Here is a 13,994-nt window from a genome sequence, read left to right as displayed (position 1 = left end):
CCACTGATTGTCTGGGCCTGGTTCCCCTGTGGGTGGACCTATGCCCTCCAAGGCCCACCCATGGCTGCACACCTGCCCAGTCATGTGTAATCCATAGATTAAGGCCTAATGTATGCATTTCAATTGACTGATTTCCTTCTATGAACTGCAACTCAGTAAAATCTTTTAAAATGGTTCCTTTCATATTTTTTGTTCAGTAAAATACCGTAAAAACCATATACTAGAATAAGTCTTAAGAGCCCTTTTCCACCTGTGTGAGCAGAAATCAAAGCCTTTGCTTTTCCAAATTTTCAGGAACGAAAATGGTTGAAATATTTAGACTTCTAGCTTTCATTTGACACCAAATGTGATATGCTCCTATAAACGTGTTGGTGCTCATGGATCCCTTTACATGGAAATGACCATCAGTTTTCCTCCTCTGAGACGCTTGATACACACTCCCAAAAAGCAGCGAGAAAGACAGACAACCCATTTTGAGGAGTGAGGTAATTTGGTTCTTACACTTCTGAACACGCTTGACAACACCTTGTGATGCTCGCAATATCGATATTCTCATCTCACCCGGTCAGTGAACACCCATGGGATTAGTATTTTTCTAGTTTGTGCCGTAAACCGACAACAACCACGAAAGAGACCGACTTCCATTTCAATACGATGCCTTTCTATCGGCCCGTATCTCTCTCTGCAACATCGCAGCAAGATGTGAAATTAACTCCAGGCGTTATGGAAACAGTGTTGGGGGATCTAACAACTGCAAGCCATCGAGTTAAAGAGCCTTTAAAGGAAGTTTAACACAGGCTTTACAGAAATTTAATGTGGAGGGAGACTCATCATGATGAGGCTACGTAACTACTTTCCTGACATTAAACCCCCCCCAATGGGCCTAATTGGACAAAGTAGTCCCTTGAGGTAACTGTAAGCCTACAATACACCCCTTTTTTATTTGTAATGTTCAGTAACATTGCACCAATGGAACACATGACACCTGTTTCACATTACCGCAACTGTTGGTGGCTAGTTACCAGCACAGGGCTGATTGACAATGCCCAGGGGACTAGTATTCTACGCCAGGCTGGAACAAGACAGCAATCAGGCAAAAGCAGCAGCTTTCCGAGAGGGAGGCGAAATCCCAATTCAAACGGCAGATAAAGGAGTGGCTGATTAAATCAACGTATACGGCAGATGGTGCACGCGGAGCAGCGTTTGACACACCGTATGGGAGCTAGCTGAAATCCCCCTGCTAATTTCAGGGAACGTTAGTTCAAATTAAGGCAGAGTCATGTTCATTAGGGAATACCGTAGCGGGAATGTATTGGTTCCGTTGGCTCTGATAGTTGGACCATAGTGCTAGCAACCGACGTTTAGGTTTGATAACCACATACTTACTGAACATGTGAACTGTAAATCCCGTTCATAAATGACTGTGAATGATGATTCATCAGAAGACAAGCTAACACACGTGGAGGATGTTTGATCACACAGCCCTACCCACAACACTGACGGAGTGAGTGATTGTGTGCGCGAGCGCGCCACTAAAGCGGAAAGGAAGATGACCTCTCAAAAGGGACACTCGAGAATTTCATCAACGTTACCATGAATTTCGCTAATTGACTTTTTGATAGGCACAGATGCTTTCTCCGCCACTGTTCTGGGAACATCACCGTTCATCAACTAACTTAACATACACGAAAACACACGAGCTTCTATCATCCACTTCTATAGAGTACATTCCCTGTGATGGCTAGCAGCCATCCATATTCAAATTCAACACATATACTCCACTACCTGAAATAACCTTCTCTGCCAGAGAGTGAGATGGCTCAGTGATTAAGGGGGTAGAAATAGACAGTTGTTACACATTTGGGCTTTACCCACTTAAACTCTTATTCTGTGTGAGTTTATGTCCCAAAACCAGAAAAGGGAATTGGATTCTATTTTTCTTTGCAATGAACACCATCCACAACCGTAGGACTATCAGCTTTTACGTCAGACCTTCTAGCACGGCAAAACACATTTAATTTGGATTTTATTTTAAAACCTTCACAAAGGGAAAGTGAACAGGCTGCTATGAGGTCGCACGGTGTGTTCGAACGGTTCACTGTGGTTGCGTCGCAAATGACATCCTATTCCCAATACCATTTGGGATGCATAGAAAACACGTTTCTGGTGTAGGCGGTAGTTGGCCCTAGACACAGCTCTGAGGTCAGTTCATCTTATTTCCTGATGACTCAAGTTACCATTACTGGGTTGGAGAAACCTTGGTGACACCTTATTGTGAATTTTCCATAATGCCTAAGGTCACACACGCATTAGTATCACATATCTGCAACATTAGTAAGTATTGAGTATTGGTGGGAAATGAGGCATGTTGCCCTAGGTAAGAATGATGAATCATCACCCTTTTCAATCTGTAGGACCTAGATGGGGAGGAGTGATATCTTGAGAGAGAGAGTTCATTAGTCTGTCTGTGTACTCTGAAATGAATCACTGTTCCATCCTCTGACTGAAATACACAGGCGTGGTGGCTGATAAATTACTATGGGAAATGGCAAAGCATGACGTTAACAGCCTAGAATATGAGCCAAGATCAATTTAGCATTTCCTCCCTAATGGTTAAAGGTTAGGATTTGGGGTGGGGTAAGCTGATCCGAGATCTGTGCCTAAGGATGACAGGGTCTGATTGGTGTGGGTGGAACAAGGTGACTTCGTCAGGTGAAGATGTACAGCAGAGTTAGGGTTCACAGAACTGTTGTTATACGTTATCCAACCATTTCCAACCCACAGTAGGAACACATGGACGCACATGCTTTCGTGAATAGAAAAATGCTGTAAAAACAAGTTTGTAAAATTCCACAGTAATAATTTGCAACATTTCCAGAGTTACCATCTGCACTACGCTGAGGTAACATGTCACTAGAGGCCGGAGCCAGGCCAATCACTTCCCAGAAAGAGACAATGCAAAGAGAGGGGTGACCTCGCATGTCCCCATTACCACACACACTTCATTAAGCCAGTGGCCCTGGGGTTTTCAGACAAAACAGACTTGGCCAGAGAAGATATCTGGCCTGAGGACACTTCCTCCCCCGGTCAGGAAGCAGCCATTCATGTTATCAGAGAGATGGACGACTCCCAACTCAATGCGTAGTCATGATAAGCGCAATTTGTTTGAATGAGAGAAGGAAAGAAAGCAATCTTCCCGATGACAAGTCAATGTGAGAACTGAATGAAACACGCGTTGTTGACAACGTTTATGTGCCCTTCCAATGACTCCTTCACATGTGTTAACTCTGTGATAAGAAACCTTCAAGAGACAAAGATAGCTCCCTTTATATTTTCTCTGCCCTTACATACCATAGTTCACCAGAGGCTCAACATTTAATTGAGCCACACACAAAGTTCAGAAGCAATTGTAAAAAAAACATGTGACTTCCTTACATCTTACAGTGTCCTAACGGCCTATTAGGAATAGGTACTCCTTCATACCTTGAGTGACACTATTTTGCATGTTAGTCAGTAAGCTATTAGTGTCTGATGTGAGAAATAGATCATTTGAAGAGACAACACACAAAGGCATCTTTTTCATCCCTTCGAAGACTCACAATGAAAAAAACAATTCTGTCACTTGTCTTCACTTTGACCATACTCTCGGTCAAAATGACTGACTGGGTGCGGAGTTGAACCCACGCTGGAAGACAAAAAGTGTTGCTTAATGCCAAACAGAGAAACTGTGCCCTCAGTCAATGAACCGGTGCCTGTGTTACGAAACTACTGATACCAAATAAAGCTTTTTGGCTGACACTCGTTATTAAATGTTGAGGGAGTTTATGGAAAGTACATGTTTTTATGTTCCGTGTTCCATTAGGTTGAAATTCTGAGAAGACCAGAGCAGTGTTCTAAGAAAACCGAGCAACACTCATGCATTTCTAAATGGACAATGTCGCCAGGGCGAAGGCAGGAGGAATGCAGTAATGCAATCAACATGAGTGACAACACCATAAGGTGTTATTACCATCATTTACATTGAAGACGTCACGGGCATGACGGCTATGCAGGACTAGAACTATATTATCTAGGCAACGGTGTGAGATGGAGGACAAACTGACACATTGACTGATCAGAGAAGAATGAATCCCCCTTTTCACAGAGAACTACAAGCATGCACAGATGACTGGCTGAGAATTAAGTGTAACTAAGCAGATTCTTAGGGGAGGTGCTGCTCATTCCTATGAATAAAGATGAGTGTTGTGGACCCAACTGTGCTCAAGCAGGAGCAGAATTATGCTAGAGCAACCTAAAACAGCATTATGGTCTACTAAATAGTCCACATATTATAGGAACATATTATTAAGAATGTTGATCCTCCTCTCCACCCTCTCAGAGTTGGGCATCTCCGGCGCGGCCCACGCTTGGATTGCGTCCTACCTGACAGGTCGCTCCTACCAGGTGGCGTGGCGAGAATCTGTCTCCTCACCACGCGCTCTCACCACTGGCGTCCCCCAGGGCTCTGTTCTAGGCCCTCTCCTATTCTCGCTATACACCAAGTCACTTGGCTCTGTCATAACCTCACATGCTCTCTCCTATCATTGCTATGCAGACAACACACAATGAATCTTCTCCTTTCCCCCTTCTGATGACCAGGTGGCGAATCGCATCTCTGCATGTCTGGCAGACATATCAGTGTGGATGACGGATCACCACCTCAAGCTGAACCTCGGCAAGACGGAGCTGCTCTTCCTCCCGGGGAAGGACTGCCCGTTCCATGATCTCGCCATCACGGTTGACAACTCCATTGTGTCCTCCTCCCAGAGCGCTAAGAATCTTGGCGTGATCCTGGACAACACCCTGTCGTTCTCAACTAACATCAAGGCGGTGGCCCGTTCTTGTAGGTTCATGCTCTACAACATCCGCAGAGTACGACCCTGCCTCACACAGGAAGCAGCGCAGGTCCTAATCCAGGCACTTGTCATCTCCCGTCTGGATTACTGCAACTCGCTGTTGGCTGGGCTCCCTGCCTGTGCCATTAAACCCCTACAACTCATCCAGAACGCCGCAGCCCGTCTGGTGTTCAACCTTCCCAAGTTCTCTCACGTCACCCCGCTCCTCCGCTCTCTCCACTGGCTTCCAGTTGAAGCTCGCATCCGCTACAAGACCATGGTGCTTGCCTACGGAGCTGTGAGGGGAACGGCACCTCAGTACCTCCAGGCTCTGATCAGGCCCTACACCCAAACAAGGGCACTGCGTTCATCCACCTCTGGCCTGCTCGCCTCCCTACCACTGAGGAAGTACAGTTCCCGCGCAGCCCAGTCAAAACTGTTCGCTGCTCTGGCCCCCCAATGGTGGAACAAACTCCCTCACGACGCCAGGACAGCGGAGTCAATCACCACCTTCCGGAGACACCTGAAACCCCACCTCTTTCAGGAATACCTAGGATAGGATAAAGTAATCCTTCTCCCCCCTTAAAATATTTAGATGCACTATTGTAAAGTGGCTGTTCCACTGGATGTCTTAAGGTGAACGCACCAATTTGTAAGTCGCTCTGGATAAGAGCGTCTGCTAAATGACTTAAATGTAAATGTAATGTAAATGTTCATAACAGTGGCCTATACGATTATGGTTATGGTGCAATATTACTGTGTCATTGTTGATTAATTGATTTGAATTCACCATACACTAATAGGCTATACGCTAAACGGTAGTTACAACAGCCCCATCCTGTGGTATAGTCTCAAAGCCATAGATAAGTAACAGTAGCCCAGTGACCTCTAGACTCAAATACTATTTAATATAAAGTTCGAGTCAATTGCCTCTAGCTTGCTGAAAACATATGTGGGTGTTTATATGTTCATCGCAGATTATAAGTGTTGAATTTACTTCCGGTCTATCGTTTTTCTTACATTTAGTCTAATAAGCAGATCTGGTGTGTGTGTGTTCATCCCACACGGCACCTATGACACATGAACATGGCATTTACTTTCAAATAGACTGACAATTGAGGCTATGGGTGGGATAGGTTAGGCTGGCTTACTGCAAGACAAAACATATATCATCTAAAATGTTACTTCCACCCCGCCCTTCCTATCTGTTCCTCTTCTCGCACGAGAAAGTTAGCTGAAAGTCAACTTGAATATTGTTTGACACATTTAAATCAAACAATGGAAATGCTACAATTTTACAACAAAAAATGTATACACTTACCTCCTCGACAGTCAGCGGCATGCATATCCTGTACTCCTTGAGCAACATCTTATTTGATATAGCTCTTCTTGTTCTACAATGTAGCCCGTCTAACAAGTTATGACCGCCAAAGCTTTAGCTAATAAAAACGCAGAGTTTGGCAATGCATGTGGATCGCCTTGAAAACAGAAGACCACTGTGAGTTGTCTTGTCTCATCGGAACGAATGGAATTTTCACTGGGGAATTTCTCACAAGCAGCGTTCAAAAACGAGCCTTTTTTAAAATTCCGGACAGGACGTGGGTAAAGAAAAGCAGTTAAAAAACGTACCTAACTAGGATATGCCCTCTGCGAAATACATGAGAATCGATTGAAAATCGGCCAAATAGATGTTGCTTTCAAAACGTGGGCGGTAACAAAACGGCCAAGTTGCTTTAACTGCAGTTTTCTCAAACCAAAAAGAAATAGATACGAGGTGAATATAAAAAAAATATATTAAAAAAAGCGAGGGTCAGGTCCGTCCTTGCAGAGGCTAATTCGCTAAAATGTACTCTTCCTCACGCTTCTGAGTTCCTGCACATACGAGTCTTCTTTACAAAGGCTTAGCTTTATGTTGCGGTGTTCTCTCTTTGGATGTGAAAAAACGGGACGAGCTCTTCCTTTGGCTGTCGTTTCTCACTCCGTGCGACGACGAGCTATTTTGCCGCTGCCACGGAAACATGCGGGCAGGAAACAAGATGCGTGAAAGTAAGCGCATCAGAGTTCATGCTCCCTTTCATTGTCACTGGTTCTATTCAAATGTGAACAATCCTCTTCCCTAGAAAGTGTTTGAAACCACGTTAAAAGATTGAGCTACATGAGTCGACTATGCAGCCTGCTGAGTAGCCTGTGTTGTTTGACCTTGGCCTAAATAACGGTTTTTGATGACTCTGTGTCCATCATCCATCCAATCAAATGTTATTTGTCACATTACACACGGTTAGCAGATGTTAATGCGAGTGTAGCGAAATGCTTGTGCTTCTGGTTCCCGACAGTGCAGTAATATCTAACAAGTAATCTAACAGTAACCCAACAACTACCTAATACGCACAAATGTAAAAGGGCTGAATGAGAATATGTACATGTAAAAAAAATAAAAATGGATGAGCGATGGCGGAGTATATACAGTATATATATGAGAAATGTAAGATATGTAAACATGATCAAAGTGGCATTATTTAAATTGACATTGTTTAAAGTGACTAGTGACTGCTTGTTCATAGGTCTTTGCCCCGATTTGGCCATAGCAGGCCTGATGATAGAGATGTAGGCCTACAACAACATACAGATCTAATGCATTTCTTAAAAACCAAGGTCTAATTGGAATTAAATAAATAATAATAACCGACACAAATCGTTTACTTAGCCTAAAGGCTATTCTCTTTTTTGTCTAGAATGTTCTCTCTGGTATGCGATCTGGTTTCCGCTCAGGTTATGGATGTGTCACTGCAACCTTAAAGGTCCTCAATGATGTCACCAATGCCCTTGATTCTAAGCAATGTTGTGCTGCTATTTGTATTTATTGACTCGGTCAAAGCTTTTGATACGGTAAACCATTCCATTCTTGTGGTCCGGCTAAGGAGTATTGGTGTCTCTGAGGGGTCTTTGGCATGGTTTGCTAACTACCTCTCTCAAAGAGTGCAGTGTATGTCTCAGCCACTGCCTGTCACCAAGGGTGTACCCTACTGACAGGCAGTAGGCCCCAAGCTCTCTCATCCATTTATATGCAGATGATACAGTCTTATACTCACCTGGCCCCTCCCGGATTTTGTGTTAAATGCTCTACAATAAAGCTTTCTTGGTATCCAACAAACTTTCTCTGCCCTTAACCTTGTTCTGAACACCTCCAAAACAAAGGGCATGTGGTTTAGTAAGAAGAATGCCCCTCTCCCCACAGGTGTGATTACTACCTCTGAGGGGTTAGAGCTTGAGGTAGTCACCTCATACAAGTACTTGAGAGTATGGCTAGGCGGTACACTGTTCTTCTCTAAGCACATGTCAAAGCTGCAGGCTAAAGTTACATCTAGACTTGGTTTCCTCTATCGTAATCGTTCCATTTCTCACCCCAGCTGCCAAACTAACCCTGATTCAGATGACCATCCTACCCATGCTAGATTATGGAGACGTAATTTATAGATCGGCAGGTAAGGGTGCTCTCGAGTGACTAGATGCTCTTTACCATTCGGACATCAGATTTGCCCCCAAATGCTCCTTATAGGACACATCACTGCACTCTATACTCTTCTGTAAACTGGTCATCTCTGTAGACCCGTCGCAAGACTCACTGGTTGATGCTTATTTATAAATCCCTCTTAGGCCTCACTCCCCCCTATCTGAGATATCTACTGCAGCCCTCATCCTCCACATACAACACGCGTTCTGCCAGTCACATTCTGTTAAAGATCCCCAAAGCACACACATCCCTGGGTTACTCGTCTTTTCAGTTCACTGCAGCTAGCGACTGGAACAAGCTGCGACAAAAACACTCAAACTGAACAGTTTTATCTCAAACTCTTCATTCAAAGACTCAAGCATGGACACTCTTACTGACAGTTGTGGCTGCTTTGCGCGTTGTATTGGTGTCTCTACCTTTTTGCCCTTTGTGCTGTTGTCTGTGCCCAATAATGTTTATACCATGTTTTGTGCTGCTATCATGTTGTGCTGCTGCCATGTTGTGTTGCTACCATGTTGTGTTGCTGCGTTGTCATGTGTCGCTGCCTTACTATGTTGTTGTCTTAGGTATCTCTTTATGTAGTGTTGTCTCTCTTGTCGTGATGAGTTTTTTGTCCCATATTTTTATTTAATTTATTTTTAATCCCAGCATCCTTCCCCACAGGAGGCCTTTTGCCTTTTGGTAGGCTGTCATTGTAAATAAGAATGGCTTCTTAACTGACTTGCCTCATTAAATAAAGGTTAAATAAATAAAAATGTGGGAAAACTGATCAAGCAATAAGAAGTGGAATAAATGAACCAGTTATATGTTTCAGGAAACATGACTTGCTTATATGGTTTAATCTTTTAGGATTTTATTCCAAGTTCCAATGTCTATAGGACTTTGTGCCAATTTGATTCAATGGAAAATAACAATGAGTGTGTCCCAAATGGCACCCCATTCCCTACATACTGCACAACTTTGACAAGAGCCCTATGGGCCCGGCAACGCCCATGGGGACTAGTATTCTACGCCAGGCTGGAACAAGACAGCAATCAGGCAAAAGCAGCAGTTTGCCGAGAGGGAGGCGAAATCCCAATTCAGACGGCAGATCAAGGAGTGGCTGATTAAATCAACGTAAACAGCAGATGGGGCACGGAGAGCAGCGTTTGACACACAGTATGGGAGCTATCTGAAATCCCCCTGCTAATTTCAGGGGACGTTAGTTCAAATTAAACCAGGGTCATGTTCATTAGGGAATACCGTAGCGGGAATGTATTGGTTCCGTTGGCTCTGATGGTTGGACCAGTGTGCTAGCAACCGAAGTTTAGGTTTGATTCCCACATGGGCCACATATTTACTGAATGTGTGAACTGTAAATCCCGTTCATAAATTACTGTGAATGATGATTCATCAGAAGACAAGTTTACACGCGTGGAGGATGTTTGATCACACAGCCCTACCCACAACACTGACGGAGTGAGTGATTGTGTGCGCGAGCGCCCCACTAAAGCGGAAAGGAAGATGACCTCTCAAAAGGGACACTCGAGAATTTCATCAACGTTACCATGAATTTCGCTAATTGACTTTTTGATAGGCACAGATGCTTTCTCCGCCACTGTTCTGGGAACATCACCGTTCATCAACTAACTTAACATACACGAAAACACACGAGCTTCTATCATCCACTTCTATAGAGTACATTCCCTGTGATGGCTAGCAGCCATCCATATTCAAATTCAACACATATACTCCACTACCTGAAATAACCTTCTCTGCCAGAGAGTGAGATGGCTCAGTGATTAAGGGGGTAGAAATAGACAGTTGTTACACATTTGGGCTTTACCCACTTAAACTCTTATTCTGTGTGAGTTTATGTCCCAAAACCAGAAAAGGGAATTGGATTCTATTTTTCTTTGCAATGAACACCATCCACAACCGTAGGACTATCAGTTTTTACGTCAGACCAACGTTATAATCCCTCCAGTTATAGACGAAGCTGGAAAGCGGAGAAAATTCAAGCACGGCACAACGCATTTAATATGGATTTGAGCTCGTCTTTTAAATTCGCTGCAGCTAGCGACTGGAACGAGCTGCAACAAACACTCAAATTGAACAGTTTTATCTCATTCTCTTCATTCAAAGACTCAAGCATGGACACTCTTACTGACAGTTGTGGTTGCTTTGCGCGATATATTGGTGTCTCTACCTTCTTGCCCTTTGTGCTGTTGTCTGTGCCCAATAATGTTTGTACCATGTTTTGTGCTGCTACCATGTTGTGTTGCTGCCATGCTGTGTTGTCTTAGGTATCTCTTTATGTAGTGTTGTCTCTTGTCGTGATGAGTTTTTTGTCCTATATTTTTATTTAATTTATTTTTATTTTTAATCCCAGCATCCTTCCCCACAGGAGGCCTTTTGGTACGCTGTCATTGTAAATAAGAATTGGTTCTTAACTGACTTGCCTCATTAAATAAAGGTTAAATAAATAAAGGTTAAATAAAAAAATTGTGGGCAAACTGATCAAGCAATAAGAAGTGGAATAAATGAACCAGTTACATCTTTTAGGATTTTATTCCAAGTTCCAATGTCTATAGGACTTTGTGCCAATTTGATTCAATGGAAAATAACAATGATGTGTCCCAAATGGCACCCCATTCCCTACATACCGCACAACTTTTGACAAGAGCCCTATGGGCCCAGGTCAAAAGTAGTGCGCTATACAGGGGACAGGATGCCATTTGGGACACAGATATAGCTTTTAATGTGATCTAGTTTGTAGTTTGACCAACATTACAATAATGATGTAACTCCAACATTTTAATAACGTCTGTTTTTGATTAGAAAGGGTGTTAGGCTCTATGTTAGATATATGACCTTCTCAACGCACACAATAGCCCTGTATGGCTTCCTAAAGCTCTAGCTCAGAACAGCACATCCTCAAATTAAGTCATGTTACGCAATACCTGTGGCCCACTTTTCAGAAGTAGACAATGGGCATGGGTCGGACTCAAGCTCTCAGCCGTGTGTTCGATAAGAGTGCTGGATGTGGTTTCATCTTCAGTCTGTCAATGGATTTTATTTCACCTTTATTTAACCAGGTAGGCAAGTTCAAGGATCTCAATGGATCTCAGATCGTTTCAGCGCAGGGTAACAAAAAGTGGATTCAGAATTATAAAATTAAAATGCCCTCATTATGATTTGCATGGTCACACTCACAATTGATTTCTCGTTCTCCATATCACTTTAAAATGCTATGCTTATAAAAGGGATTATATTAGTTCTCAGGTAGTCTCTTCTCAGGCGTTTATTGTAGACACAACTCCATCATAAAGATGACATGGTTGATATTTGCCCTACATTACTTGAATGAGTGCTTTACGATCCTGCAAATATTTGGATGCCTCTTCAGCCCTGTTTTATTTGGCCAATATTTTCATTATTTCATATTTGGTCTCCTCTCTGAGCTGATACAGGCCATGTTTGATTTTCAAGCTGTTAAGGTTAAGGTTTAGTCTGTGTTGGGGAAATATAATCCTAGGCCAGCGCTTAGGTGCAGCCTCCCCCCGGAGCAGGAAAATCACTGACCTACATGAGTTGTATTTATTTCTGAGGGAAATCTTTCAAAGCAATGAACTGTGTGAATGAAACCAAATCATGAACAGTAATGTCCTAGTGACATCTGCTGGATAACTTGAGTCAATACATGGAGATGAGGCCTACACCTTTCAGCCGAGGTGTAAAACAGCAACATACTGCTAAATTCTTTGTTCACCATTCAAGTCCAAGGTTCTAATCCATACACTTGTCATCTCCCGTCTGGACTACTGCAACTCTCTGTTGGCTGGTCTCCCCACTTTTGCTATCAAACCCCTGCATTTTATCCAGAACACCGTAGCTCGCCTGGTGTTCAACCTTCTCAAGTTCTCCCATGTCACCCCGCTCTTCCGCACACTCCACTGGCTTCTAGTAGAAGCCTGCATCCACTTCAAGTCCCTTTAACTTGCCTATGGAGCACCAAGAGGAACTGCCCCTCCCTACTTTCAGGCTATTCTCAAACTCTTCACCTCAACTCCAGCACTCCATTCTGCCACCTCTGGTCTCTTCGCCTTCCTAGCACCCCAATGGTGGACCGAGCAATTCACATAATAAGTTGCGTGGACTCACTCGGTGTGCAAAAATAGGGTTTAACATTATTTGTGAATGACTAGCTCATCTCTGTACCTCCCATATACAATTGTCTGTAAGGTCCCTCAGTCGATCAGTGAATTTTAAACACAGATTCAACCACAAAGACCAGGGAGGTTTTCCAATGCCTCGCAAAGAAGGGCACCTATTGGTAGACGGGTACAAATAAAAATAAATAAACATTGAATAAGCCTTTGAGGATGGTGAAGTTATTAATTAGACTTTGGATGATGTATCAATACACCCAGTCACTACAAAGATACAGATGTCCTCCCTAACTCAGTTGCCGGAGAGGAAGGAAACCGCTCAGGGATTTCACCATGAGCCAATGGCGACTTTAAAACACTTACAGAGTTTAATGGCTGTGATAGGATATAACTGAGGATGGATCAATAATATTGTAGTTACTATACAATACCAACCTAAATGACCAAGTGAAAAAAAAGGAAGCTTGTACATGTTTTCACTTTGTGATTAAGGGGTATTGGGTAAAAAAATAAAATAATATATTTAATATATTTTTCAATTCAGGCTGTAACACGACAGAATGTGGAATAAGTCAAGGGGTGTAAATACTTTCTCAAGGCACTATTAAGTGGTGTTCACATCTCAAGCTCAGGAAAGAAACTTAATAAATATATGAATTTAGTGTGAATTATTCACAACATTGTGTCAATAGACTTTTCAGAATCATACTTTGCTATGATAGGCTTCCTGAGGCAGGTTTCTCTATACAGTTGGTTTAATAATTGTAATAATAATAATAATAATTCATGACATTTGTAAAGCGCTTTTCATTATACAGAATAATATCAAAGTGCATATGAGTTTTTCCCTGGGCAGTCAGGGAAATGTTCTCATACCACCGTGGGTGTAAGCCAGTTGCAAATAAAACACATTCCTCACTATCTCTCCCTCAATGTTTTTTAAAACAGGACTGTTTTTGTCTGATATAGCACCAAGAGAAATATTACCAAGAGTGCACAACTGTCTTGAAACTTTGATGGTGGAGTCAATGAGATGAGATTTGGAAGGAAGGCCTCGAGACTACATCATCATCATCATCGTCAATTAGATCATGTGTAACATATTTGGGTTTACATTCGCTTTACTTAAAATGCCTCCTTCACAGAGACATTCATCTTTTTGTTATTGGCCCACTATTTTCATGCTTAAAAAAATATACCAGAATAACCTAGAAAATAATTCTGGAAATTATAACGTTTCACCTTTCACCTTCACCCCCCCCCATCAAGAACCTATTAATGGAAAGAAAATATCAAACAATATCAGTGAGGACAGTTGGAAAGGTTAAGTTGAGAGAGAGGGACGCTGTGTGAATAAGTAAGAATTGACTGTCAAAACGCCTGACACAAATAACAATGATTTTTTTATGGTCCTTCTCTGGGTCCTTCTGGCAGCCTAGGTGGCCTTTGCAGTTCCTT

General features: G+C 42.7%; 1 protein-coding gene across 1 annotated transcript in view; it reads right to left on the bottom strand.

Annotated features, from left to right (window-relative positions):
- Window positions 1-7,056, bottom strand: part of LOC115103876 (cytoplasmic phosphatidylinositol transfer protein 1) — a 79,694-nt gene extending 72,638 nt beyond the window's left edge. The window contains exon 1 of the mRNA XM_029624897.2: window positions 6,196-7,056. Coding sequence (XP_029480757.1) covers window positions 6,196-6,243 — 48 coding nt within the window. The 5' untranslated portion in view covers window positions 6,244-7,056. The remainder of the gene's footprint in view (window positions 1-6,195) is intronic.
- Window positions 7,057-13,994: the final 6,938 nt, after the last annotated feature.

Source organism: Oncorhynchus nerka, linkage group LG21 (genome assembly GCF_034236695.1).
Source record: "Oncorhynchus nerka isolate Pitt River linkage group LG21, Oner_Uvic_2.0, whole genome shotgun sequence".
NCBI lineage: Eukaryota > Metazoa > Chordata > Actinopteri > Salmoniformes > Salmonidae > Oncorhynchus > Oncorhynchus nerka.
This window is presented reverse-complemented; position numbering and strand designations above follow the sequence as displayed.